At 42.3% G+C, this 25,413-nt stretch overlaps 1 protein-coding gene across 2 annotated transcripts in view; it reads right to left on the reverse strand.

Moving 5' to 3' along the window:
- Napb (NSF attachment protein beta) overlaps window positions 1-25,413 on the reverse strand; it is a 48,646-nt gene that overhangs the window by 20,043 nt on the left and 3,190 nt on the right. Inside the window, exons 2-5 of one of the 2 annotated variants that reach the window (XM_040746459.1) lie at window positions 12,640-12,719; window positions 7,524-7,640; window positions 5,348-5,394; window positions 5,135-5,212 (exon numbers count right to left, since the gene is read on the reverse strand). In XM_040746459.1, coding sequence (XP_040602393.1) covers window positions 5,135-5,212; window positions 5,348-5,394; window positions 7,524-7,640; window positions 12,640-12,719 — 322 coding nt within the window. Of the gene's footprint in view, window positions 1-5,134; window positions 5,213-5,347; window positions 5,395-7,523; window positions 7,641-12,639; window positions 12,720-25,413 lie in introns of those variants that run through there. The other variant, XM_040746460.1, reaches the window with a different exon arrangement.

A 25,413-nucleotide genomic window follows, 5' to 3' on the forward strand; every position in this document is an offset into this window, starting at 1 on the left:
AACAGGGATAAGATAAGCTTTTTCTGCATTGGCTGAAATCATACTTTAGGGTCTAGCAGCTGATTATTCTGCTGGCAAGGACTCAGTGTTCCTGTAACAGCACAGACACCAACAACATAGGAATGAGTGCTGTGTCTAGAGACTGACAGTAAAACATCAGTTTTGCATGATTTAAATATTTTTAAGTTTATTTTCAGAGGGAGGGTCAAAAGCATATGGACACTCTGTGGAGTGGGTTTTCTCCTTCCACTTTGTCTGGGTCTCAGGGATTGGACTAGTTCATCAGGCTTACACGGCAAGTCCAATTTCACATAATTTTTATGTGCCACACATGTTTTGGCTTCTGAGGAATAAGCAGCAAAGCACCCTTGTTGGCTTGTAGACATACACAAGCAAGCAATAGGTTTGCAGTCCTCTGCCTTAATTTACAAAGCTTTCCCAGTAAGCCCCAAATACACAACTAGTTTCACATGAAAATAAGATTAAAGGCGCTAGGCACAGAAATAAGAAAATAAATAGAACAAAGCAGACTTCAGAACTACATCTGAATACCCTTTTAAAGCCTGAAGCCTCTGCATATCTGTAAAGTAGTGATTACAGCTACTGGAACCATACTAATGAAGTCTCTGGATTCTGGAGCATCCCAAGAACACATACCTTGAACAAGTCTTCAATAAGACACCTCTTCTCTTTGTTTCAGCCACATAACCCACCTCCCTAATATGCTCCCCAAAATAGATTTCCTCGGTATTATTTATAATAGGAAAAAAGTAAAAGGGACTTCACTGGTTAAACATGTGAGCTACATACAGTTAAAGGTAATGGGTAGAGGTGCCAAGACAGAAAAAGGTTAGGAACACTATGACTCCCTTTTAACAGATACAAAAGTCAATACAAAAGCAGCAGGACAATACAATCACTTGGAATCCTTCTCAGAACCATTGCACATATGGTTCCATCTCTCACAGAAGCAAATTCTGTGAGAGAAGGTCCGGGACTGCTGTTCACCATAGCCATCCCTGAACCCAGAAGAAAGCGTACTGCACGGCAGATGCTCAGTAACCAGAAGTGAATGAACAAAATGCCCCAATGAGACCACTGTCAATATTCCAAGTCATTCAAAGGACCAGAAACTGTCAGCAAATATGATGGGAAAAAAAGGCCTTTGGGGTTGGGGCATAGCCTCATGGTAGAGTACTGGCTTGGCCTCTACGAGGCTTTGGATTTGATGCATATCCTTGCCCTTTTGCCCCTTCTGAACCGTTTTTATTCTTTGAACTGGTTAGCATTGTTTCCACTCTAATAAATGGATCGGGGCACAAAAAACATACCCATGTCTCCTGTAAAAAACCTGGACCACATAGCCTCTTCCTAGGGAGAGGAAGGTATTCTCTTCCTAGTTTTACACTGAGAACAAAGAACAGGGTTGAACTGAGCCATATGGAGCTTCTGTCTCAGGTGAGAGGATGGGAGGAAGTACACACTTAACAATTTGGTCTAAGAATACTTACTAGCCAGATAGTCATTATAAGTTTTACTTAGTTTTAGGTCATTGGAACTGGCCTGGAACTTGCTATGAGTTCAGGCTGGCCTTGAACTCACAAAGATTCAACTGCCTTTGCTTCCCAAATGCTGCTATTAAAGCTACTCCTGGCTACAATGTTTTGTTTTGTTTTAATTATTTAATTTTTGAGATTATAATTATATCATTTTTGCCTTCGAGACCTTTCTTGCTCTCTTTCAAATTCATGGCCTATTTTTCATTCATTGTTGATATCTATCTATCTACCTACCTACCTACCTACCTACCTATATATAAATACAGCTTGCTCAGTCTGTGTACCAGGGCTGACCATTTGGTGTTGGATATACAATTGGTGTGATCATCCCTGGGGAAGACTATTTCTCCTGCTCTCAGCATTCCTAAGTTGCCTGCAGGTTTTTTGTTTGTTTGTTTTGGTCTAGGGCTGAGGACTCCAGAGCTTTCCTCTGCCACATTAGCATGTCTGTAACTGTCCTTGTTCATCTCATCTTTAGACAACCATGCTGGTGAGGCTTTATGGATCTAGCTTACAGGGAGAGACAATCTCACAGAAAATTCCCTGTTCCTCTGACTCTTAAATCTTTCTGCCTCCTCTTCTAAAATAACCTTAGGTGCAAAAGTTGCATTGTAAAGTTTTTTTTTAAATAATGCTAATTAAACCAACACCCAGACTCTATGGTTTCCCAAGTTTTAACAGAAAGACTCAGTCAGGAAAGGAGAGAAGCCACCGCTAGCAAAGGATCTTCACTCCAGTGGCATTTTAACTTAGGAGGCATGTGTGGGCCTTAGTAGTAAGGGAGCATACTGCATCTCACCATTTCCACCTTAAGAGTCCACTGTGCACATACCACACTATAAAGGAACCTTAAAATAGGTTCAGTTCCCTTAGAACAAATAGCCTCTGGCTGAAGATAAAGCTACAGTATGTGTCTATCCTATGTCATAAGCATTATTATTAAGTCAGGTTCTTCAGGAGCCAGAAACAGAAACAAGTTTTATCTCCCCTGGGTCATTTAAGGATCACACACATCAGACCTGTTTACATGCAGGTGAGTGTTTTACCTCAGGAAGCTACAAGAAGTCATTGGCATGTTTGATGCCACATCTCACTGCTAATAACTAAAATTTGTGAAGGAAGTAAAAGCACACACAAACATCTGTCATACTGACAGTGAATAATATCTAGAAAAAACCAGTATTTTGGCTCATTGATTTTTCAAACATAAATTTCAAACTTCCAATGATGTAAGAGCTTCAAAGTCAGGGGCCAACAATTTAGCTTCACCTCCTTATCACTGTGTGTGTGTGTGTGTGTGTGTGTGTGAGTGTGTGAGTACACATAACTTTTTTCTTGAGATAGTGCTTTGCTAAGCAGCCATACTGGCCTTGAGTTTACAATCCTTTAGTCTCAAACTCTTGACTGCTGGGATCCCATGTACCACCACCACACCTAGCCTCTCTTTCTTTTCTTTCTTTCTTTCTTTCTTTCTTCCTTTCTTTCTTTCTTTCTTTCCTGTCTTCCTTCCTTCCTTCTTTTTTTTTTTTAATTTATTTTTCAAGTCAGGGTTTCTCTGTACCTGTCCTGGTACTAGTTCTATAGACCAGGCTGGCCTCAAACTCACAGAGATTCACCTGCTTCTGCCTCCCGAGTGCTGGGATTAAAGGCATGCGCCACCACCACCCGGCAACCTTTATTTCTTAAATTACTTTCAACAGAACAAGATATTTATTATCAGAGAAAAAAAAAGAAAGGTGCCACCTACTGGCTAATTCACAGAGTAACAAAACCAGAGCTCAAAGACTACCATAACAGACCAAAATAGTAATGAAGTGGCTGTGTGAGAAATGCCCTGGTATAAGGAATGAGCTCCAGACCAGAGTGTTCTTACTGGCAGGCCAGTGTGCTCTTTCTGACTTCCATGGGCCTGGAAGCAACCCAGAATGATGTCTGTGCATATTCCACATCCTCTACGAGACCCACTCAGTCATGAAGAGCTAGTGCAGGTCTCCAGCATGCTGGATACAGGTGCTGGAGAGATAGGTCAGTGGTCAAGAGCATTGACTGTTTTTCCATAGGACCCAGGTTGGAATCCCAGCATCTACAGGGATGCTCAACACTCTGTAACTTCAGTTCCAGGGGATCCAGTACTCTCTTCTGGCCTCCAAAGGCACAAAATACTCAAACATACAAGATGAGTGTTTTTTTTGAGGCAAGGTTTCTCTGTGTAGCCTTGGCTGTTCTAGAACTAGCTCTGTAGACCAGGGTGGCCTCAAATTCAGAGATCTGCCTGCTCTGCTTCCTGATGTATGGGATTAAAGTCATGTACCACCTTGTCACAGCTTAAAATGGATCTTAAAAAAAAAAAAAGACAGTAGAGACAGACTGACACACTAGTATCAAGGCTCACTGTGGCTGCTTTGCTGCTTGAGTCTGAGATGAGGGAACAGGAGCAGACCAGCTGCAGCCTCTGGCACTGATCACATGAAACTGGGGACAGGTACAACACAGAAGTAGTGAGAACAGCACCCAAAAACCCTCTTCACAAGCTAGATGGGGACAAGAGAAAGGCCAAGGAAGCCTGGTGACTGCAGAACTCAGGGGTGGGAGTGGCACTTAAGAAGAAAATTCCATCTAAAACCCACTGGTTCAGAGATAACTGTGGAACCCAAGAAAAAAGCTGTGGGAATCATATATGGAAGCCCATTCCATCATGCCAAGAGTCCAAAGAGCTCAAATCACTCCTATTGTCTATAAGATATTATCTTAAGGGCTACAGGATGCCCTGGCCTCCTGGTGAATGGTTCCTATCTAAATAACAATAGACTTAGGCACAGGTGAGTTTACACTCATCCTGAAGGCCAAGTAGTACATGCAGCTACTGAGTGTCTTTAGGATTAAGGAAAGTAACTGCTATTTGCCCTATATAGATGATAACAGAAGTCTTCTGCCACTGTCCCCACCTTTGGTTGATTACTTAAAATGGTGTATCAATTAACTGGGTGGCATTCAGTATGGACTGAAACTGCCCTCCTGACACTATCCTATGTCTGTCTTTCCTTTAACGTCAATAGCTGGCCCCTTGATCCACACTCCCCCCTCAGGAATGGACGTGGGGCTGCTCCCTACTAGTCCCGACTGCAGCCCCACAAACACCAGTTCACGACATATAGCCCCACAACGTAGGGCTAATACAGTTGGTCCACGACAAAAAGCTACAAGCAGGACACATATGAGAGCAGTGACACTGAGTGAGTAATACTGAGGGTGCACAGTTTGCCTTCCACTTCTCCAGAGCCTCAGAGAACTTCAGCAGACAGATGGAAAGTCTTTAGACCCTTCTAACATGAATAACAGCACAAACCGGTAAGCTCAGAAAATCTCTGGCACTCCAGGTAAACATCCCCTTTACTCAGCCAGCTAGACCTAGGCAGTCTCCTCCAGGACACCTGTATTGGTTCTGGGCCACTCCAGTCAGCTGGGAAAGAGGAGGAGAGGATTCCTCCAGCCAGCTGGGAAAGAGGAGGAGAGGATTCCTAAGAGGTCAAGCATCCACCTTCTGCACCAAGCTCATAGGTGTGGTCAGTGCTTACCTTCTCAATGTCCACAAGCTCAGTCTCGTAGATCTCTGCAATCGTGATGTGGTGCTTGGCTGCGATTGTAAACCTTCCCTAGGGGAGAAAGCAGAGTCATACACCTGCTTTATCTACACAAAACTATAATCAGTTTGGGGGCAGGAAAAAATACAAGTCTAAAGCAGCTCAAGGACTCCACCCCACAGCCATTCAAGCAATGCAATGTCTTACCATGTCTGTGTAAATGTCGATGGCTGCATTTAAGCAGTTGATAGCCTCTGAAGCGTGGGCATTTAAGAAAAACAATGAAAAATTCATTCAGTGAAAGAGGGTTCAGCTGAGCCTGTTTCCTGGCTGCTACTACTGATGGTAAGGAGGTAAAATTTGGGGTAGTGGGTGGGCAGGCTGGTTAGTGGGAGCAGATGTAATCATGCACAGTCCAGCTTCATTAGCGTGGCTTTGTTCCTAGCAGCTGCACTGGGACTTAAAGCAGCTGCAGTAATACTAGCTCAGTAACTCTTAGGGGGTCCATCCAGGTGGCAGTTCTATTACAAAGGAAACAAGACCACAGGGATTGCCACCCAAACTGGTAAATGAAACTGCTACCTATATGGTAAATGCGGCCTTCATTAATATCATGTGTGTTTATATAATTTTGGAAAATGTCACCTCTTCACAAGGAAGACCATTTCAATAGTCTCCACTCTTCATGAGGCCAGCATCAAAAGCACTTTGTAACTCTTAAGCCAAATATGTAAATGTGTATACTGTTCAAAGACACTAACTTTTGGTACACTAAAAGTTACCTAAAAGTCACATTGGTACCATGAAACGAAGGGAAAACTTTACAATGACAAAGCTAATAAATTATATTAGTTTCTTAAAACATTGTACCAGGAAGTGTCTTGTCATAATAACAGTGGCTGACAGCACCAAGTTTGCCTTCAGTTTGAAAGAAACAGCAAGGAGGCAAAAACTGGACTGGAGGAACAGAAAAGTGACTAGAACGACAAAAATGAAAAGCGACTTTTGCCTACAGTGTGTTTAAAAATGAACACTCACTGCTACACCTTACAAATGACAGCAAAGCAGAGAGAGATTATTTATAATACCACTTAGAGAGAGAGATTATCTATAACCTACTTAGGCCCAGCATTCCCACATCAGCACTTTTCTTTCCTGTGTTTTGGACATGTTTCTACATACACAAGGTTTTTTCTTGTTTGTTTTTGTTTTGCAGAAATTGTAGCCATATAGCCAGATGTTGGTGGCACTCTGGAGGCAGAGGCAGGCAGATCTCTTATGAGTTTGAGGCCAGCCTGGTCTACAGAGCGAGTTCCAAGACAGCCTCCAAAACAATAGAGAAACCCTGTCTCGAAAAAAAAACAAACAAACAAAAAAAAAAAAAAAAAAAAGAAGAAGAAGAAATTGTGGCCACATAACACTCAGATCCTTAATTAGCATGTGAACATTATTTACCAGGTCAACAAACATTCTATGAAACCAAGTACTTTGGTTTCTTTGAGGCAGGGTCTCACATCCCAGGTTGGTCTGCAACTCCCAAGTCTCCAGCCTCAGTCTCCCAAGCACAGGGATCACAGGTGTGTGTCACCATAACCAGCCCCAAACCAGGGACTTGGTCGCTTGTATGAAATTCTACATATGGAGTCATTCTGCTCATAGCCTCTCAGACCCACTGTGCCCCGTCTCTCACGTTTGGAAATAAAAGTATAGTTAACCTTTATACAAAAAAAGCTTGATGACATTTTTCTTCGGGATATATTCCTAGAAGTTTAGATTTGTGTGTCAAACAAAACAGACAACAGAAGAAGACTCAAAGACAACTATGTACATGTATGGGATTTTAATAGCTTTAGTTTAATCCTTCTCAAAAAAGAAGTAACATTTGCAAAAATTTCACTAATTTGACATCCAATATTCTTTCCTATAAAAAAAAGAAAAGCTTTGGAAAGAACTTAGAAAAACAGTGAAAAGAGTGCTATGTGGTTAAGACACCTTTTTAACCACTGGATACTACACGCCTTTGCTAAGTGAAATACACTTAGAAGGCTGGGAACACCAAGCTTTCCTTCTTCATTCACAAACATATTTCATGAAGATGAGATAAGGTGCCTGTAATCCCAGCACATGAGAGGCAGAGGGAGAGGCAGAGGCAGGAGAGTGCAGAGTCAGCTTTTGCTACATGATGAAAAACTGTCTCAAATGTCCCTCAACTCCTCCAAATTGATGCCTTTATGATTAGAGTAGACATTATTAAAACAACCAAAATTTCTTTCTTATCCTATAATGCAAGAATTCTTATTAGCAGGACACAGCATGGCACGCCAACCTCAATACCACAGGAAACAATGCTGGTCAGTGACACAGAGCCACCCAGTGGCCTTACCTTGAGGGTCTGCCTTCTTATAAGCATTTCCAGCATCCACAAAGCTGGTAGCAGAGTCATGTTTGCTCTGAAGCTGCATGTGGAGCTTGGCGGCTTGACAGAACGCATTTCCTGCAGCTGAAGAAGATGCCATGGTTAAATAGTAAGGAACAGCCTTCCCAAAGAAGACACAAGGTCCCACACAGAAAAGGTACAGGTCTCTAAAAAGAAGGCTGCAGCCAGAGAGACATGCATCAAGACAAGTGCATCTAAGTGTTGGTTACTTTTCCTTGGTAGTTCTAGAGGACTGGCCAAGCATCCCAGACACGAAACCACCTTTTTTTTGGCCCACCACTCAATGACTGACAGCCAGCATTTAGGATCTTAAGCTCTGTCCCACATGATAAAGAAGGGGAACTTAGCTTCACACAGTTAAAGAAAGGCCAAACACTAAAGCCAAGGCTATTCTCTACTCATTTCTCAACCCCAGTGTCCATGTCGCTCAGGTGTCATTGTTTGAGCTGCTCCACTAGGAAAATCATGACTTAGAAGGCACAAAACCTTAAGGCAATAGTTTTCAACCTTCCTAATGATGTGACCCTTGAATATACTTCCTCATGTTGTGATGACCCCCAACCATAGAATTATTTTCATTGCTACTTCATAACTGTGATTTTGCTACGGCTATGGATAGTAAATGTCTGTGTTTTCTGATGGTCTTAGGTAACCCCCGTGAAAGGATCATTCAACCTCCGAGGGGTCGTGCCCACAAGTTGAGAACCACTTCAAGTTTAAAATACTTGGGGGAAGGAAGATGTGGTTTACTAAGACACGGTCTTGCCTTCCCTGAAGCTGCACTCACAATCCTTTTCTGTGTCAGCCTCCCAAGTGTCAGAACTACAGACAGGCATGTGCTGCTACCATGCCCAGGCTCATGTTCTGAAAACTTGATCTCCAGCTGGTGGTGCTGCTTTGGTTAGTTCTAGAAGCCATAAGAGCTGTGCCTTAATGAAAAACAAGGTCACCTAGGGCTGGGGCTGAGGTTTGTCAGGGTCACCTTCCTTTCCTTGCTCTTGCTTCCTGTCTACAGTATGGCAAAGCCGCTCTACCACCACTCCAGAACATTCTACCCAGGCAGATGAGGTCAAACAAGCACTGACTAAGCCCCTGAACCTGTGAGCTAAGTAAGCCTCTCCTCCTTCAAGCTGTTCTGGTATTCTCCTCACAGCTAGAGGCCAATCACAAAGCAGTGTACTCTGCTAAAAAACCACTTGCTTTAAATTTACCCGTATGAAATAAAACTTTCAAGTCTATGAAAGCCTCAGCTGTCTCCCTTGTCCCAAATACCCTCTTCACAGGCATTAACCTAATTCCCACGTGGACCTCTGATCATCAAGGAAAGGAAGCCACACAAATCCTGTAGCCTGCTCCAGTTTAGTTCTTGTCCTGGGCCTCTGTTTCTGACACCAGAGAACACATGATATTTAGGAAACATTTACTACTTAGCATGACATGGGTGCTGTTGTGGTCTGAATGTTGGTGTCCCCACTTCATATTGGAGTCTAATACCCAATGTGATAGTATTACTCACTAGGGCCTTTAGGGAGTTGTTAATCCATGAGTATTCCACACTTACAGTGGAATTGGTACCAGCATAGAAGATACTGAAAGGAGCAAGTTGCCTTGTGGGATGAAACAAGAGGATGCCATCTTGGAAGCAGAGAGGAGTCCTCACCAGATACTGAATTTGCTGGCACCTGGATCTTGGGCTTGTATTTTATAAATTACTCAGATGAAGGGATTTTGTTCCAGCAGCAGAAAAGCACTAAAAGAGACACTGAGCAACGAGAACTAGCCTTAGGGCTAGAACTGGATCAGAACAATCCCTGCTGGCAACTGAGGAGCCACACAAGCAGTTAAAGACTGAGAAGCGCCAAGGCCAGGCTAGATGCAGGAACAGCCAGCAGAGTCCATCAGGAGCTTTGATGGGCTTTGCCTTGGAAGAGTATAGTGACCTGGACCTGCCATGAAGTTTTGGGAAGGCCTGGCTCTGGAAGCACTGGTGCTGGCCACTTGCATTCCTGCAGATACATCTCTCCTAGGCACATCAATGTACTCCATTTCTCACTTCTTCACAACCCCCACCAGCATCTCACTTTCTACAGTGTTCCTACCTAGCCCTCCCCTGCTGCTCCTTTGAAAGCTAACAGTTGGTGCTGGTTTTACCTTTTCATGCCACTACTTTATCACTTGGAACACATATTCTGGCCACTACTAAGAAGGGCAAGTATCTCTCAGCCTGGAAGTATCTTTACAGGAGAATAACCTCTGGGAAGTTACCCAATGGTCAGGCTTAGTTTGAATAGCGGCTGAAAAGCATATTAGCTTATCATTATAAAAGGACTTCTAAAATTACAAGAGACAAAATGGTGTCATAATCACTACTAGTGCACCACTGCTTTAGTTTCAGGGCCTCATGTGTTTATTCAATTAACAAATAAATATACTGAATATTTACTGTATCAGAGACACAATGTGGACCCTGGAGATGCAGTCAGAATGGAAACATGTGAGGGCCACCATGTGAGGAATACATGTAACATAACTAAAACACCACATAACTTCCATGTTTCTGCTAGGTGCTAGTGTGGGCAGTGGGGAAGAGTAGTTTCCAGGAAGGAGATTATTGTTCTAAAGAGTAGCTAAAAGACAGCTGGCTGAGAAGACAGCATCTGAAGATGGGCCTGACAAAAGCAACAAACAAGGCAAGTCTGCAGACAGAGGTAAGAGCACACGCCAAGGTTCTGGGGTGAGAGCCAGGAGCATGAGCATGAGCCAGAGAGGTCAGAAAATAGAAGAAGGCAGTCCTGGAGGGTCAGTGTGCAAACCCAATATATGACCTGACTTCCTCAGCCTCGGGAAGACTGACTGGGAGCTAAGCATGGTGTCACAGGCCTACTACCAAGCATCTGGGAGACAAGGGAGGAAGATGTCTGGCTCCAAGTACAAGATCTGTCTGGGCTTATAATGAGCTCCAGGACAGCTCAGGCTACAGTCAGTCAGACACTGTTCAACACAAAACTGAAAAAGGGCGGAACACAGGGACATTGAGGACACCACCCCAGCAACAGACAGAGGCAGGGTACATGGAAGCCTCCACAAGTATGTGGAGGACAAGGACCTTTCCAAGTGAATTTCCTAGGATCTGGCCTTCAGAGAAATCACTCTTGGGTAAGATCACTTTTCATCTGTGACTGCAGGACTTGAGTAGGAAAGATGGGCTTCAGGGATGATTCTGTTTATCTTTCATTTGTTCTTCAGTAAAACACAAGGTGGGCATAAATGCTTTTGAAACCCTTTCATCTCCCTTTTAACAAAAGCTCTACTGCAAAGAAGGCTGATAAAGGAACTTCAGAGTCAGATGCAGCCTTTCAGATCCACCCAGCTCAAAAGCATCTTCTTTGAAACAAAGTGTCTGCCTTAAAGGTAATGGGAAATAGCATCTGGAAAAAGGCAGGAGGCGTTTTGCACCTTACAACAGCTGTTTGCCAAGCAGGAGACCCATGTTCTTTCTGGCCCAACGCTGCCTCTACATTCACTTGCATAAGGATCCCATCACCATCTGAGCTATAGAAGTCTCTTTCTCCATGGGAAAAGGAGACATTTTCCTCTTCAATTAGTGTTAGCAAGACCAATCCTTTCAGACAAGGAGAAAAAGAATCTTAGTGTGAGGGCTTACCTTAAAGAATGTGCTAGCTCATGAACTCGCAGACGCTGAAGCAGCAAGTTTGGGACCTGCATGGGTCTGCATGGATGTTCTGCATATGTTATGGCTCTTAGCTTGGTGTTTTGTGGTACTCCTAATAGTGAGAATGAGTGTTTCTTTGACTTTTTGCATGCTCCTGGAACTTTTCTTCCTATTGGGTTGCTTTGTCCAGTCTCATTATGAGGGGTTTTGCCTTGTATCTTGTTTTATCCTGTTGGTTTTTGCCTCTTGTAAAGCCTGCTCTTTTCTAAAGGGAAGCAGAGGAGAAGTGGATCTGGGGGAGACGGGAAAAAAGAGGGATCTGGGAGGAATGAAGGGAGGGGAAACTGGTATGGATATATTGTATGAAAGAAGAATCTTCTTTTTTAGAAGTCTTATTTACTCATTATGTCTACATTGTTCTGCCTGCATGCCGGAAGAGGGCACCAGATCTCATTACAGATGGCTGTGAACCACCATGTGAATACTGGAAATTGAAATCAAGGCCTCTGGAAAACCAGGCAGTGCTCTTAACCTGAGAGTCATCTTTCCAGCCCCAAGGAATATGTTTTCAATAAAAAAAAAAATCAGAGAAATTCTATTATGTTACAATTTTATTTCAAAATATTCTCATAATTTGAAAGAAAATATTTTTTTCTCTTGATATGCTTGCCTTTCTAAACTTTTTATCCATAGCTTGCATCTGCATATGTCTAAAATATTTTTACAGTCAGTTAGCTTCCATTTATTAACTTTTAGTATTTTATACTGAATGCACAATAAACCCAAATTCTTTGAAAAAAAAAAAGTACTAGCTAATGGGGCTTATGTTGTCACTCAGTTCTCAGTGAAATCAAAGTAGACAATTGCTTCGAAATACTCAGCGCATGCTAAGGCATTTCTATCCATCTTGTTAGTTCTCAATGAGTTTCCTTATAATTATGGCACTGTATTTACTGGAATACAATTTTTTTGTTGCATAACATATAACTTTTAATGGATATTTTAAATGATCTTAACATGCCTATGGGCTCCAGGGATTACACAAACTGCATATAAATAAAATATTTAAAATTCTGTTTACTCAATTTGTCTCTCCACTGATTCTGGAACACAATTCTAAGAAGCATAACCACCCTTCCTAGTCCATGAAATGCTTCTTTTAGATTCCACAAGCCTGCTGTACTGGTGGCTTGCAGAAACTAAGGCAAACATTGTCCCAGTGGTCAACCTTGAAACCAGGTTAGCTATCTGAGATGAGGATCCTCTCAGCACCAATGCCTGCCTCGGGGACCAGCAGTCTCACTCTTTAAAGGGAATACATAGTCCAGTCTTCCTACAAAATTATGTTTAAAGTATTTGCCTGATAAGTAAACAAAATGTTGTACATACCACTCCAATTCTTGGCCATCTTGAACATATTTGCGGCTCTGGTATACATTTCACATGCCTCTTCTATTCTCGTGTTTCCTCTAAGAGAAATTTAAATACGAGGTTAAACTTGCTATTGTTAATAACCATCCACATCTCTCCTCCCTCCCTGAAACAAGATTATTTTATTATTTGTTATGTATTATTTTCATTACATTATTATTGTAACCCTGAAACACTCAATGAGCTCTTCCGTGCATGAGACAAACTAGAGAATCTTAACAGCTAATACTGTCCTTGACCCCAAGTTCCAGATGAGGAAGCTGAGGAATCCTAAGTTTACTGTCCTGGACCACATACTAGATATCATAAAAATGACACCTTTACAAAGATCTGGCAAATCCAGAGTCTACAACCTTAACTAGAGTGTCCCATGTATAAGAAATGCAAGTTTTGGGTTCAGTGTTTAAGAACACTTGTTCTTGCAGAGGTCCTGGGTTTGGTTCCTATTACTTATATGGAAGCTCACAGCCATCTGTAACTCCAGTTCCAGGAGAATCTGATACCCTCTTGATAGGCATACATACATGTAGGCAAAGCACTCATACACGCAAAAATAAATATGTCTAAAAGTTTTAGAAAAGCAAGTTTTCTGTCAAGCTAGGTAATGGATTTCTTGCCATTCTTAACAGTTTAGCACAAAACCTAAAAGCCAGATGTGGTGGCCCAGGCCTGTAACCCCTTGCCTTTGGAGTGGCAAAGGCAAGAGGATGGTGAGTTCCAGGCCAGCCTGAGCTCAATGGTGAGACCTTGTCTGAAAAGCAACCACTCAACCCCCAGAAAAGCCACAAAATTGTCAGCTCTGGCAGGGGCCAGTCTGTTTCCAGCATGAAAGAACCTCAGCGCCCCATCCTCACCAGGTACAGAAAAGCACTGTGTAAACATCTTGAGAAGAGGATGCTTCACAAGCAGCAAAGAATGCATGTAGTTCTAGAAAATTCTTTATTGGGCAGCTAATTCCTACTGATGCATAGCTTAGTTTTTCTTTATTTTTAACTACAAAAATTATTTTATGTGTATAAGTGTTTTGTTGCCACGTATCTTAGAAGGGGCATCAGAACTCTCTGAACTGGAGTTACAGATGGTTGTTACCTACCATGTAGATATTGGGACTTGAACCCAGGTCTTCTGATAGAGCAGCCAGTACCCTTAACCACTGAGCTATCTCTCCAGCCTCTAGGGAATATCTTTATACACTTAGCAATTTCTTCATATATAAAGGCAAATTAGTCTTTGGTGATTCACCTAGAGTTTCTGAATTCAGCTCTGCTTCTAATTAGCTCAGGTCCTTCCATAAAAGACATTTGTCTGTCTGTCTACACTGCAAAAATCAAATCTCAGAGGAACACCAAGGACCAAGAGACTCTGACTGTGTAGCACATACAATGAGGACTTCAGAGTGGAGTGTGGAAACAGAGGTGAAAGGGAGTGGAAGAAGGAAGACAAGCACATCTCAGTAAGCTCAGTAGGTCATGATCAGTGAACTTCTAAAGGTAAAGCTAGGGCCTGTGTGGTAGGATCTTTCTTCTTTGCTCCACTGCCAAGCAAGCACACACCATTCTTCTCCTACCTACAGACGTCCACCATGTAAGAACAGTAAAGGATCACCACACCAGATGGCAGCACCTTGATTTTTCAAGTTCTACTCTCCAGAATTGAGAAGTAGACTTCTCTTCTTCCTTTAAACTACTCAGTCTCAGGTATTCTGATGTCACAAACCAGACTTAAGACATCAAGCCAAGAGTGTTGGGGGAAAGTCAGGAAGGGGTGTCACAGGCAAAGGGTGTGTTGTTTGATTTGGGGATGGCTACTGTCATGGTTGTACAGCTCCACTATGCAAAGATTTTTAAAAATCAGCAAACACTTCAGAGAGGTAAACTACCTGTCAGGTGAATTATATCTCAATAAACTGATACTCCTGCATGCCAAATAAAATAACCTGGGGCCATGTCACACAAGGAATGACAGAGTGTCATCTAGCTGTTCCAAAACTGAAGAGGCAAACCAAGCAATGTTTTTAACCTCAGCCTTTAAATCTCTTTCCTCTACTTCAAATCTACAGTAATTTTTTTCTTTTTAAATATTTATTTATTGTATATACAGTATTCTCTCTATATGTATGCCTGCAGGCCAGAAGAGGGCACCAGATCTCATTACAGATGGTTGTGAGCCACCGTGTGGTTGCTGGGAATTGAACCCAGGACCTCTGGAAGAACAGCCAGTGCTCTTAACCTCTGAGCCATCTCTCCTGCTCTCCCCCTGCCCCCCCACACACACATTAACTTTTCTAAAAAAGATTTATTTTCTTTATGTGTATGAGTGTTTTGCCTGCATTATGAATGAGCACCATTTGTGTGCCTGGTGCCCACAGAAGTTAGAAGAGGGTGCCAGGTCCCCTGAAACTGGAATTAGAAGCTTATGAGTTGCTGTGCAGGCACTGGGAACTGAACCCACATCCTATGGAAGAGCCAGTGCTCTTAGGCTCTGAGCCATCTCTTCAACCCATCTACATCTCTTTTCTTTTCTTTTTTTAGAGCAATGAACGAACAGGCTTCCCTAGTGGAAAATTCCTCATGAGAAGTTTCTCACTTTTAGTCACAGCTCCACAGAGTTAACACAAGCTAGCCTTTTTCCCATGTCTTGTTTTTCTATCAAGTACCAGGAATCTTTAACTGTAATTATAGTGTAGTGCAGCCATTCTTATTAAGTTTCTAAATAAAACTAGCTTAATTAAAATGTACCTTATCCTACTTTCAAGTAGAGATGCAAACAACAAAACTCCTGTGCTGTGCTAAGTTCACACCAGATATTCCACATCAGGCCTCCCCCCCCCCCCCCCCCCGCTATGTATCGTTATAATAACCAGAGGGCACTGCCTTCATCTCACAAGAGACACTGGCATCTGGAGGCCAGCGGCTCACCTTCATCACTCAGCACAGGCTGGCAGTGCGGCTGGCTCCTGACTTCAAATTTAGAGATCTTCGTGAAAAGATTGAATGAGGCAGCTGGATTAGATCAACAGACACTTACCTGTCCTGAACAGCATTACCACAAGCATTCTCAATCCTAGAAAAAGGGGCTGGAGAGCTGGCTTAGGGGTTAAGAACACATACAGCTCTTGCAGAGGACCTGAGTTTGGTTCCCAGTACCCACACTGGGTGGCTCACAACAGCTTGTAACTCTAGATTTGGATCCCATGCCTCTGACTTCAAAAGGCACCTGCACCCATGTACACTTTCCCATGCATAGATACACAGAAGTACACATAAAAATCAGTCTTAAAAAACAAGTGAAGAATGGCTGAGAGGCACTTGAGAAAGTGCTCAACATCCTTAGCCATCAGGGAAATGCAAATCAAAACAGCTCTGAGATATCATCTTACTCCTGTCTGAATGGCTAAAATAAAAAACACCAATGACAGTTTGTGCTGGAAAGGTTGTGGAGAAAGAGGAATACTCCTCCACTGTTGGTGGGAGTGCCAACTTGTACAGCCACTTTGGAAATCAGTATGGAGATTCTTCAGAAAAATGGGAATAATCCTATCACGAGACCCAGCAATTCCACCCTTAGGCATATCTCCAAAAGATGCACATTCATACAACAAGGACATCTGTACCACTATGTTCATAGCAGCATTATTTGTAATAGCCAGAACTTGGAAGCAACCTAGATGCCCCTCAACTGAAGAGTGGATAGAGAAAATGTGGTACATTTACACAATGGAGTACTATTTAGTAAAAAAAAACAATGGAATCCTGAAATTTGCAGGCAAATGGATGGCACTAGAAGAAACCATCCTGAGTGAGGTAACCCAGTCACAAAAAGAGAAACATGGCATGTACTCTCTCATTTATGGATTTTAGACATAGATCTGGGGAGTGCCAGCCTACAATCTTACTGCCAGAGAGTCTGGGAAACAAAACCTTCATTCAATGGCTGATGGAAGCAGAGTCAGACTCCTATAGCTAAACACTGAGCTGAACTCAAGGAACCCAGTGACAGAGAGGGAGGACTGATGACCAAAGGGGTTAAGACTGGGCTGGTTTAGCCCCCAGAAACAGCTGACCTGACAAGGGTTACCTCTTGAATCCCAGACTGATGGCTGGGAATCCAGCATGGGACTGATCAAGACCTACTGAATGTGGACATCAGTGAGGAGGCCTAGGCAATCTAGTGGGCCTTGGGTAGTAGATCAGTATTTATCCCTCACATACAAATGGACTTGGGGTGCCCATCCTACAATGAGAGATGCTCTCTCATCCTGGACTCTTGGGGGGAGGGTCTAGACCTTGCCCTGGATGAAATGACAGACTATGGATACCCCATGGAGGGCCTCACCCTCCCTGGGAAATGAAGGGGTACGGAGGGGGTGGTGGGAGGGCATGGGAGGAGGGGAGGGAAAGGGAGAGGGACCTGGGATTGACATGTGAAGCAACCTTGTTTCTAATTTAAATTTAAAATAATATATATATATATAAGTAATATACAGACTTGAAAAAAAAAAAAACAAGTGAAGAAAGCCAAGCATGGTAGCATATGCCTATAACCCCAATATTTGGAAGGTACAGGCATAATGATCAGGATTTTAAGGTCATCCTCAGTGACTTTGAGGCCAGTCTGTGCTACATGAGAACCTGTATCAAAACAAATAAACAACACAAACAAATAACAACAAAACATCTAAGGAAGACTCATTATCAAAGAGCGAGGAAGAGAGAGAGAGACAGAGAGAGAATACAGTCTGGGGATGTGACTCAGCTGGTAGAATGCTTGCCTAGCACACACAATGCCCTGGGTTTGATTCTCACCCAATCCATATAAACAGTACATGGTAGCCCGTACCTGTAATACCAGCATTTGAGAAGGTAAGGCAAGAGTATCAGAAATTCTAAGTCATTATCCATCATACAATGAGTTTAAGGCCAGCATGGGCAGCATGAGACTTTGTCTCCAAAGCTGTGAGAGGTACTTTAGGAGGCCATATAAAAACAAAAGGCAAGCTGCTGATAGGGTAAAGATTCCTGCCATACAAACCTGGCAACCTAAGTTCAATCCGCAACCCCATATAAAGATGCAAGGAAAGAACAGACTCCACAAACGACTGTAACTGTGGACCTTTTGTAAATGTCTTTAAAAGCACCTCACTTACTTCATGTACATGAACATTAAATATTCCAAGTTTTAAAACAATTCAACTAATAGCTACCCTAAGCTCCACAGGTAGAATATTCTTGGAAACAACAGATTGTGAAAACAATCTCTGCTATGAGGTAATACTATGTCAGCACACAGCACTAAGTGGCATGAAGAAAGCTGAACTGAGCTAAAGTCAGTGTCGTTTAGCATTAGGGGCTTCTGACCTTGAACAAGGAAACACCTTCTGCTCCAAGAAAGGAAACACAAGCAGGCACAAGACCTGCCTGCACTTGGAGGCCCCAGCCCGACCCCCCTTTCTTTTCTGAGGTAGGAGCTTCTTGGTCACTTACTGAGCAAACAGCTGCTGAGGTGAGTATGTGCCACATGACACCAAGGAGGGAGGTCAGAGAGCTCACAGAAACCTCATGCTTTGGGGATGCAGATGCCTGCGACAGCACATCCAGCCCCAACCCTGTTCCACTCTGGTCAAGCCCCAAGGCAGCCCACTAAGGGTCAGTGAACAGCAAAACTGCCAAAACCCAATTAATCCCCAAATCCTCTGAAGTCCTAGTTTTCCCCACCCTGATTAATCACTGTTTGGAGCACGCAGCCACACTGGCAACTATAATACACACTATTTTAAAGCTGTGGGTGGGAGGAGGGAGGTTCAAAGTAGACTTGTGGGAATTAATGGCACACACACATCATGAGATGTACCCAAAAGGAAAAGGTGACAACTGCAGAGGCAGAAATAAAGCTGCTTCTAAAATCACAAGATATTAGAGTAGGAATATCTCAAATAATGGCAGTTACAGCACTGTACCACTGTACATGCACAACCAGAAAGAATTCAGATCTATAATTAGGATAACCTGAGGGCTATCCAGCCACACCAAACTACAGGGACAAGGACCACTGTGTGCTATTGGGGCCATGGTGAGGTGGGGGCGGGGTCTGTCACCCAGAACAATGCTTCTTCACTAGCAGGAATATCTCCTTAGCCTAACTTGTAGGGAGAGGTCAAGCAGGGCCTGGCACAAAGGTTACAATGACAATGCTAGCTGCTGTGTGAATGGAAGAATCTGTCTACATCAATGCTTTGTGTTGCTGCTGGTGGTGGTTTCACTGTCGTTAGGTTTTATTATTTTGAGTTTTTTGGGGGGCGGGTATTGTTACTGAAGTCGGTTTTGACACAAAGTCTTGCTCTACATAACCCATGAAAAGCCTCAAAAAATCCCTCTGCCTCTCCAGTCCCAGGATTACAGGCATGCAGTAGTGAGCCCAGCTCCACAGGACAGTTTTTAATAAGTATATCTGTCCCTCAAAATAGCAAACAAAAACAGAAAATACCAAAAAAGGAGAGACAAATTCACTCTCTGTTTAAAAGTATCTCTGCCACAAATACATAAAAAGAGAGAGAAGATAAAATAACAATAAGGAAGTCTGAAAAGGTCATAAGGAATCATACTATTAACTATCTACCTTAAAGACCTACAATGCAATAAGTCTAGATAAATAAACATATATAGTTTGCATGAATATTTTCATTTTGGTTGACATACTCCCTCTAGGAGCCAAAGACCATCTAAAAAAACCCCTAACACCAGGCATGAAAAGCCCTCTTGTGCTGCTGGTTGGCCAGGGTCTAAAACATCACAGGCTATTAATAATGCCTTTGGGAGGGTTTAGAGAAAAGGGAAGGGGAGAAATAATATAATTATATTATAATCTCAATGATATAAAAAACAAAATATAAAAAATAGCACACCTGCCTTATGTATGTTAACTGTGTGATAGTGTTATGATTTGAAAGGTAAATGTCCCCACAGGCTCACGTGTTTGGGCATGGCTAGTTACCTGTTGGTGCTATTTTAGAAGGTTGTGAAACCTTTAGGAGTTAGAACCTTAATGAAGGAAGTGAGTCACTAGGAGTTGTCCTTGAGGTTCGCAGCTGGACCCTGCTTCCCGTACAGTCTCTGCTTCCTGTCCCAGAGGTGAGGAATCCCAGACACATAGTACTGTTGTCGTGAAACCATCTACTATCACACCTCCACCATGATGGACTTCTCTTAAACTATGAGCCAAAGAAATCCTTCCTAAGTTTTTTTTATCAGATACTCTGTCACAGCAATAAGTAAATAATATAGAAATCAGTACCAGAAGTGGGGTTAATTAAGATGACTGCTCTGATCATTTAGCAGAAATATGGTGGAATTTGGAGGTACAGGTTTGCAAACCCTTAGAGTGCTATAAACAGAGCTTAATGTGCCATTGCAGTGGGGATAGAGAAGGCTAGAATGCTGATATATATGTGAACAGTGAAGGTATCACCAAGTTTCTGAGGGAAACAAGGACTCTAATAGGAACAAGGCCATTTGTAGCATATTCTAGCAAAGAATGTGGCTATGTTCTACCTGTCCTGAAAATTTGAGTGAGGGTGAATTAAAAAGTAATGGATTATGTATTTTGTAAAACTCCAAGACACGATAGCATTTGAGGCTACAGAATGGTTACTGCTTGATACTCTTAACCAGATTCATGGTAGACAAGTAGAACAAAATGATCTGAAAAATGTAGCTTAGAGAGGAAAGGAATAGGAGCAGTTTAAAAGCTGTGGGTTACATGGGTTTGGAGAAAGCATCTGCAAGTGTTAAAGACTCATGCCATGAAAGAGAAACTGGACACTGAGTGGATAGGAAAAGTGCCTTGGAGGCAGGGCCATACCCACCAAGAACTCCAGAACTTGTTTGAAAAACTTGTATTTTAAAACTATTTTTATTCTGTATAGAAGTTCACTGAGATGTGTAGACTTTAAGTCTAGATAATCTTATTGGTTTTTTTCTCCCACACATTCTTTACAAGAAAGCTTTAATAAAATCTTTTATGTGTACTTTTTGTGTGTAAGAGTGCAGATGAGTGTGTAATGGACAGAGGGCACTCACTTTCAGGAATCTGTTCTTCCCTTCCATCTGGTTAAGTAGGGTCTCTCTTGTTTTTGCTGGTAGGCTGCATACTCCAGATTTGCTGGTCCAAGAACTTCCAACTGATTTTCAGATCTCCATCCCATATCCCAACTCACAGATGCATGCCACCACATTGTCAACTACTTAGTGAATTCAAGACCAGTGTGGATTACATGATACCTTGTCTTAGAAAGAAAGAAGGTGATGGGGAGAAGAGAGGAGAGAGAGGGAGGAGAGACTTCAGCAGAGCCTCCAGGACATGTTGCTCTAACAGACCCATCTAGGGAAGTGCTCTACTAGGCTTAGACCATGGCAGCTGTGGTTCAAGGAGGCAGGCTACATTTCAAGCTGTCAGAATCCAGCATTGTTCACATGGTAATGGTTTTGGTAGCATGAAAAATGTAAGTAATGGGGTCATAGAGGCTCACACTAAGGTCTTATGAGGTGTTGTAGCAAGGCTAGGTTCCCGGCCTTGCTAGATTCCCTGCAAGAAGGATCTCAGAGGTCACTGCACAAAGTGATGAAGGTGAAACCTGAGTTATAATGAAGGCCTCAGGATACTAAAGATTCCAGAAACATGGGATATCCACAAAGAAAACAAGAGACAACTTCTGTGGGATTACTCTTAATGTTTCGGTACCAGCCTTAAGGAGTGAGTAACTACCAGACCCTCAGCACCTCAGTGTGATTTGGCTGCCATTACTATTTTAAAGCTCACTTAATATATTCTGACTTTTTTTTTCATCCACTTGCTTCTGGTCCTGTAGAGAACCTGACTAAAATAGGCATGTGGAATAGAATTGTAGTTACCAAGGCTTAGGAAGCGTTATGGGGTAGGAGAGGGCAGATAGGGGATGGTTAACATGTCCAGGGGTGCAGGTGAACATGTGAAAGAATGCCTCAAGTTCTACGGCACAGGAGGATAAACACTGTGGATAACATTTCAAAATACCCAGTAGAGATGACTCTGAATATTCCTCATAGAGAGATATGGTAAGTATTAGGGTGATAGTTAAGACAACTGATCTAGTCTGTGTTCGGGGAAGTCCTGTACATTTGTCAATAAAGTACTGTTGAGCCAATAGGAATCTAGATAGGTGGGACTAGGAGTCCAGGAGGATTCTGGGAAGGAGAAACACAAGAGAGTCGACATGTGACGCCATGGGGTAGGAAGCCCGGAACTATTCTCCGGTAAGAGACATACTTAGATTAACAATTATGGGGTAAATACTTAAGTCAGAGCTAGCCAGTAAGAAACAAGCAAAGGCCAACAGCTTCATAATTAATAGAGCGTCTTGTGTGTTTATTTGGGGACTACAATGCAGCAGAGCCCAGGCGGCTGGCGGGGGATAAACCAAAGCGGACCTCCATGTTCAGCAGAAAGGATTAAAAGCCAGGGCTTTGGTATTGCCCAGGCCACCTGCAGATGATGTCATTGGTAGCCCTGTCACAGGAGTAGTCAGATCAAAAGATGAAGAGAAGCAATACCAAGATGAGCACTGGCACATGCTACCAAAATGACTCTTTGAAGTTCTCTCTCACACATTCAGATTCAACTTTGCGAGACTTTTCCCCACTACTTCTGCTTATTTAAGGGGAAAAAAATGGATTCTCAAACAGAACACTCTGACAGTTAACTGGCTGATAAAAGTATTAGCTTGGTTTAATGTCCTAAATAAAGGTAATGGGATACAGATATGCATACTAAGGAAGGATAACTGGACTTTTATTCTAAGCAGAGTGTGTGCCAATAAGAGTCAGTAGCGATATGTAAATACCTAAGAAATCAAACAGCATCAATTCAATACTTACAAACCAGTTACACACAATCTAACCTGACTAGTGATGTTTTAAATGCATTTTCCCATGTGTAAAGACACATGTTTAATCCCAGCATTCAGGAGATCCCTGTGATTTCAATGTCTGCCTGGTCTACATAAGTGAATTATGGCCTGAGCTATATGAAGAGTTTTGTTTCCTTTTTTAACCTTTGTAAAAATTAAACCTTTGAAATGAATTTCAATCTTTATAAAATATTAATGACTGTTATAATTCCTAAAGGATAATGTTGCCTGAATACACACTTACAAGCACATCCTGAATATAGTAACCTCCATGGAAATGGAGAGCTGGGGAGAAACAAATCCAGTGTGAGGGCTCCACTGGACGTCAGTCAAGTGGGGGTCTGCGGGCCACAGTTCCAAGCTTCAGAGGGGACCATTCCCCAGCAAGAGAGCCTTACCCGACTGAGGAATTCCAAAACCAGGCATGAGACCTGAAGGGTCAGGTCAGGGAACTAAAAAGGAGTGCCTTGGCCTGGGCCATAGTCCGTAGAAGACTGCCATTGGGAGAGAGGGAAGAAGGAAACTCCTTACCAGGGGGTGGAGCAGGGAAAGAAGGCAACAGTGGGGATCGGTTGAGTCTTTTTTTTTTTTTTGTCTAAATACTAATAGCAAAATGCCCATACTAAACGAACAAAAACAGACAATGGAGAAAAGAGAAGTGACACACACTTTCAAGCACACAGGGTACAGGTGTTTTCCAGAACAAATGAAATAACAGAGGCCTAAGTAAGGAACAGGAGATGAACTATTTTTAAAAAATGTTGTCATAAATGTAACAGCTGAACAAACCACAAATGTTCTAGATAAAAAGAGATCACAAAAAGGATCAAATAAAATATAAAATACAGTAACTATAAAAGTACTTCAACAGTTGAGGACTAGTCACATCAATATGACTTTCAGATTTGCTCACAAAACAGAACCACAGAAGAGACACAGCTAATGCAAGGCTCTTCCGAAAGGCTTGGGACACAGACCTAGAAATACACCAGAGAGCTGGACATATGCCTCGGTTGTCCTTACAAAGGACCAAATTCAATTCCCAGCACCTATAAGACAGCTCACAATTGTCTGTAACTTCAGTTCCAGAAGATCTGACACACTCTTCTGGCTTTCTGGGGCACCAGACATGCATGTGTTGCACAGGCATACCTGCAGGCCAAACATCTATACATATAAAATAAAAAATAAGATTTTTTAAAGGTGGCTTAAAAGAAATATACCAAAAGGACAGCCTGGTCTACATAAATGAGTTTTAGGCCAACCAAAGCTAAACAGTAAGACCCTGTATTAAAAATAAAATAAAACCAGAATACACCAGCCAACTTTGATTAGATATATTAACAACCTCAAACAATCTTGACATCCTACAAAGGCTTCTCTCGCTCAATTCACCCACAGGTAGGTTTTTTTTTTTTTTTTTTTTTTTTGGTTTTTCGAGACAGGGTTTCTCTGTATTGTTTTGGAGGCTATCGGTCCAGCCCAGCCTCGAACTCATAGAGATCCGCCTGCCTCTGCCTCCCGAGTGCTGGGATTAAAGGCGTGCGCCACCACCGCCCGGCCACAGGTAGGTTTGATGTTGGTTCTTTCCTAAGGGCTCTCACTCCCTATCCAGGACTGTCCTCTTCTTAATTTCTCAATAGAATAAAGATTCAGAAGCTGGGCGGTGGTGGCACACACCTTTAATCCCAGCACTCTGGAGGCAGAGGCAGGTGGATCTTTTTTGAGTTTAAGTTCAGCCTGGTATACAAAGTGAGTTTCAGGATACCAGAGCTGCACAGAGAAAATCTGTCTTGAAAAAGCAAACAAATAAAAGATTCAGCACAAGCACAGGGTGGCCCTGCATTTCCAAGGAGAAACATATGTCTCTTTCACTTAACTTCCCCAGAGTGAATCACGAAGCTACCGCAGGCTCCTGGGGAGGAGCGAGCTGGCTGACACAAGGCACATGGCCACTGGATGAATGCGTGTCTTATATAATACACAGTTCCAATGCAGGAAATGCACACAATAAAAAATTGACAAGGTAGAATTTTGTTTCAAAAAGCACAAAATAATATAAATAAGTTCATTTTATAGTACTAAAGATTAAAAACAGACACAAAAGGCTTAGTCTTAATTATGTAGTGAGTAGTTAAATATTATGGGTCTCTATCAAACTGAGAAGTAAACATCTACCTTGCTCTGAGCTCACAAAGACCATTCATGAGCACTGATAACACATTAGGCAGCAAAGAAATAGCTGTATAATAGTTTTATAATAATAAGGAAATAAGACAGAAATACATAAGAAGTCTTGTCTGCCTAGAAGGATGCCCCAGAACAACTCCTGGGTCAAAGGGGGAAACAAGCTAAGATAAAAGCACTATGTATCAACACACAACTAAACCAGTTTAAAAATTCACACCCAAACCAGATTCATGTAAGTAAAATAGAGACAGAAAATTAATACCCCCTGCAAAAAAGAGTCAAAGGGAAAAATAAACGATAAAAGAAAATCAGAGAGCAATAACGGTAAAAACAGAACTAAGGTAGAATGCTCAAGTTCGAATTTTATCATCAAATCAAATGAATACAATGATGAAGGTTTAACAGAGTTAAACCTAGTTATAGTTTCCTATAACTACATGTTACTGGTGACATGGACACTCTTGGTTTATACCCGTTCTTTTGATATTTCAAAAAATGCCAGTTTGGGGATGCCTTAGTTAGAATTTTCATTGCTGTGGTAAGACACAGCATAATCAAAAGCAACTTGAGAAGGAAAAGGTTTATTTTCATGCCTTCTACCT

The sequence above is a fragment of the Mesocricetus auratus genome, unplaced genomic scaffold, assembly GCF_017639785.1.
Source record: "Mesocricetus auratus isolate SY011 unplaced genomic scaffold, BCM_Maur_2.0 Super-Scaffold_100004, whole genome shotgun sequence".
In the NCBI taxonomy this organism is placed as follows: Eukaryota; Metazoa; Chordata; class Mammalia; order Rodentia; family Cricetidae; genus Mesocricetus; species Mesocricetus auratus.